The sequence below is a fragment of the Apaloderma vittatum genome, unplaced genomic scaffold (genome assembly GCF_000703405.1).
Source record: "Apaloderma vittatum isolate BGI_N311 unplaced genomic scaffold, ASM70340v1 scaffold26965, whole genome shotgun sequence".
NCBI classification, from domain to species: Eukaryota; Metazoa; Chordata; class Aves; order Trogoniformes; family Trogonidae; genus Apaloderma; species Apaloderma vittatum.
The window spans coordinates 6,348-7,509 of NW_009715827.1; the positions used below are offsets into that span (position 1 = coordinate 6,348).

At 60.6% G+C, this 1,162-nt stretch overlaps 1 protein-coding gene across 1 annotated transcript in view; it reads left to right on the top strand.

The window, feature by feature from the left end:
- The window catches only part of CCDC33 (coiled-coil domain containing 33), a 6,171-nt gene that overhangs the window by 4,542 nt on the left and 467 nt on the right, over positions 1–1,162 (top strand). Inside the window, exons 6-8 of the mRNA XM_009869312.1 lie at positions 213–344; positions 536–608; positions 839–960. Coding sequence (XP_009867614.1) covers positions 213–344; positions 536–608; positions 839–960 — 327 coding nt within the window. The remainder of the gene's footprint in view (positions 1–212; positions 345–535; positions 609–838; positions 961–1,162) is intronic.

The following is a 1,162-nucleotide window of genomic DNA, read 5'->3' on the forward strand; positions in this document are numbered from 1 at the left end:
CAGGGGCTGCCTGAGGGATTGGGGGGTGTGGAGGAGCAGGGGGGCAGCAGGGAGAGCATCATGACACCTCCATAGCCAAGCAAGTGCCTGAGAGCGCCCAGACTCCCACCATGAGGCTTTCCCAGCTGTACAATTGATGTCCTAAGGCCTGAGACTTGGCACAAAGGTCCCTGAGGGGGGGGTTCTCCCCTTCTTGCCCTCGACCTCCACAGAAAAATGACCATGAGAAGGACCTGGTGCTGCTCCAGCAAGCCCACCAGCAGGAGAAAGTCACGCTGAGGAGGTGCCAGGAGAAGGTGGCCAAGATGAAGGGCTTGGAGGAGACGGTACGGCAACAGGAGAAGGTGAGTTGGGGGATATGGGGGTGGGGTGAGAAAGGTATGAGGTCCTGTGGAGGAGGCAGGACCCTCTGGCTCATCTCACACCTCCATGAACACTACTGAGTCCCAGGACCACCATGGCTGAGGAGAAATGATGGTCACCACAGCTTTGCTTTGAGCTGGTGACACGGGGACGGCTCTGCTCTCTCCCACAGGTGATCGAGGCAATGGAGCAGGTGCTGCAGGAGAAGCTCTCCAGGGTGGGCAGGAACGCTGAGAAGCAAGTGGGTGGGTGCAAGTGGGGATGGGGACCCTTCAGGGTGGGGGGACTCAGAACTGCTGGGCTCTGTCAGTGGTCATCCCCTTCTGATGGTTTGTACCATGAGATGGTTTGGAGGGAGGGGGGTGTCAGAGCTGGTTCTGAGCCCTCCAGCACCCATCCCTGGGCATGGGAGAGGTGAGGACTTGCTCCTAGTCCCCATCTCTGCATTGTGGGGGCCCCCAACTCCACCTCGCAGGTGAAGCCCTCTCTGGGGAGGTCTACACTGCACTGCTGGCCGAGAACCACAGGCTGCGGGAGGAGCTGGCAAGGCACCCCCACAACTTGGCCCCCATCGCCCTGCCGCCCCCAGCCTTACCGGTGAGACTGGGAAGGGGGTCACAGGGCTGGGATGGAGGGCAGAGCCATAGAACCCCAGAAAGCAACACCAGGGGGTAACTGGGAACATTGAGCGCAGCATCTAGGTGGCATCTCTGGCTTCAGGGGTTAATAGCCACCCCCGCGGCTTGCTTCCTCCACCGCAGGCTGTTTTGGGGGGCATGGAGAAGCTGTCTTTGCTGGC